Source organism: Austrofundulus limnaeus, unplaced genomic scaffold (assembly GCF_001266775.1).
Source record: "Austrofundulus limnaeus strain Quisiro unplaced genomic scaffold, Austrofundulus_limnaeus-1.0 Scaffold491, whole genome shotgun sequence".
Lineage (NCBI taxonomy): Eukaryota > Metazoa > Chordata > Actinopteri > Cyprinodontiformes > Rivulidae > Austrofundulus > Austrofundulus limnaeus.
The window spans coordinates 81,746-83,921 of record NW_013952893.1 but is presented as its reverse complement, the minus strand read 5'-3'; the positions used below and the strand labels follow the sequence as shown (position 1 = coordinate 83,921).

Here is a 2,176-nt window from a genome sequence, read left to right as displayed (position 1 = left end):
CTTCTCCGCATCCGCCAGGGGGATGAGTGGAAGACAGCCTTCAAGACTCCCATAGGACATTTTGAGTACCTGGTAATGCAGTTTGGCCTTTGTAATGCCCCTGTTTTTTTCCAGACTCTCACCAATGATGTTCTCTGAGATTTTTTAAATATCTTTGTGTTCGTCTACCTAGATGACATTCTAATCTTCTCCAAAACACAGTCTGAACACAAGAAACGTGTGAATGGTCCTCCAACGCCTCCTTGAAAACAAACTGTTTGTTAAGGCAGAAAAATGTGACTTTCACAAATCATCTGTTACATTCCTAGGCTACATCCTTGAAGGCGGACAGGTGCGGCCCACTCCTGAAAAGATTCAAGCAGTCCTCGACTGGCCCATTCCCCAAACACGCAGACATCTACAAAGATTTTTAGGTTTTGCAAACTTCTACCGCCGGTTTATCAGAAACTACAGTCAAACAGCCACACCCCTAACAGCCCTCACCTCCTCTAAGGTCCCTTTTACTTGGTCCACTGAAGCTGACACTGCTTTCCTCCGTCTCAAGAATTTGTTCTCTCATGCCCCCATCCTCATTCAGCCGGACCCCGGTAAACAGTTCATTGTAGAAGTGGACACTTCAGAGACTGGGGTTGGAGCGGTCCTCTCTCAGTGCTCTGGTTCTGATAATAAGACTCACCCCTGTGCATTCTTCTCTCGCAGGCTCACCCCGACAGAGAGAAAATATGACGTGGGGGACAGAGAACTACTCGCCATCAAACTGGCCTTGGAGGAGTGGAGGCATTGGTTGGAGGGTGCAGAACATCCTGTGCTGGTCTGGACCGATCACAAGAACCTTTCTTATCTCCAAGCTGCCAAATGACTGAAACCCTGTCAGTCTCGTTGGTCTCTGTTCTTCGCTCGCTTTAATCTCTGTATTTCTTTCAGAACCGGTTCCAAGAACCAAAAACCTGATGCTCTCTCCAGGATGTATTCATCTGATGAGCCTGAGGAGGAACCGGCTCCTGTTCTTCCACCCAGTTGCTCCATTGCCACAGTAACATGGGAGATAGAGGACATCATTGAACATGCTCTGCAAACAGAACCAGACCCCGGAACAGGTCCACCTAACAGAAAGTATGTGCCCTCCGTAGTCCAAGCCCATCTCATCCACTGGATCCACTCTGCTAAGTTTTCTGCACATCCTGGGATTAGCCGAACCGTGGCTCTCATCAACCGTCGCTTCTGGTGGTCATCTATTCACAAAGATGTCAAAGAATATGTCCTCACCTGCTCCATTTGTGCCCCCAACAGATCCTCTCATCAACCACCAGCTGGTCTGCTCCAGCCCCTAGCCATCCCCAAGAGACCATGGTCCCACATCTCCATCGATTTTGTCACCGGATTTCCTTTATCCAAAGGTATGACTACTATATTCATTATCATTGATCGCTTCTCTAAAGCCTGTCATCTCATCCCTCTCAGAAAGCTACCCACTGCCTTCCAGACTGCTCAACTCCTTGTAAAGCATGTGTTTCGCCTCCATGGTATCCCTCAAGAAATCCTGTCTGATTGGGGCCCTCAGTTCATTTCACAAGTCTGGAAGCAGTTTTGTTCAGCCATCGGAGCTAAGGTCACTCTCACATCTGGTTACCGCCCTCAATCCAACGGTCAAGCTGAACGCATGAATCATGAACTTGAAGCCACACTAAGATGGCTCACTTCTGCCAATCGTGCTGACTGAAGCCAAGCCCACCTTGGGTGGAGTATGCTCACAACTCTCAAACCTCAGCTGCTACTGGTCTGTCTCCTTTTTAAATATCCCTTGGCTATCAACCTCCTCTTTTCTCAGCAGATGAAGAACAAATATCAGTCACTTCGGTCCATCACCACATCCGCCGTTGCAAGAACATCTGGACCAATACCATCGTCGCCCTCAACCGTACATCAGAACAAAACTGCCGCCTTGCAGATCGAAAGAGATCCCCAGCTCCACAGCATGTTCCTGGTCAAAAAGTATGGCTGTCCTCACGTGATGTCCCTCTAAAATCCATTTCCAAGAAGATTGCTCCCAAATTCATTGGCCCTTATGAGATAGAGAGCATCATTGGTCCCTCTGCAGTCCGCCTTCGCCTCCCACCCTCTCTTCGTATCCATCCCACATTTCACATTTCTCAGATTAAGCCCATCCAGACCAGCG

At 48.5% G+C, this 2,176-nt stretch overlaps 1 protein-coding gene across 4 annotated transcripts in view; it reads left to right on the top strand.

The window, feature by feature from the left end:
- Positions 1–388: 388 nt before the first annotated feature.
- chrd (chordin) overlaps positions 389–2,176 on the top strand; it is a 34,831-nt gene continuing 33,043 nt past the window's right edge. Inside the window, exons 1-2 of one of the 4 annotated variants that reach the window (XM_014025692.1) lie at positions 389–811; positions 925–1,397. In XM_014025692.1, the coding sequence (XP_013881146.1) occupies positions 965–1,397 (433 nt within the window). In that variant the 5' untranslated portion in view covers positions 389–811; positions 925–964. Of the gene's footprint in view, positions 1,398–2,176 lie in introns of all 4 variants that reach the window. The other 3 variants (XM_014025694.1, XM_014025691.1, XM_014025693.1) reach the window with 3 other exon arrangements.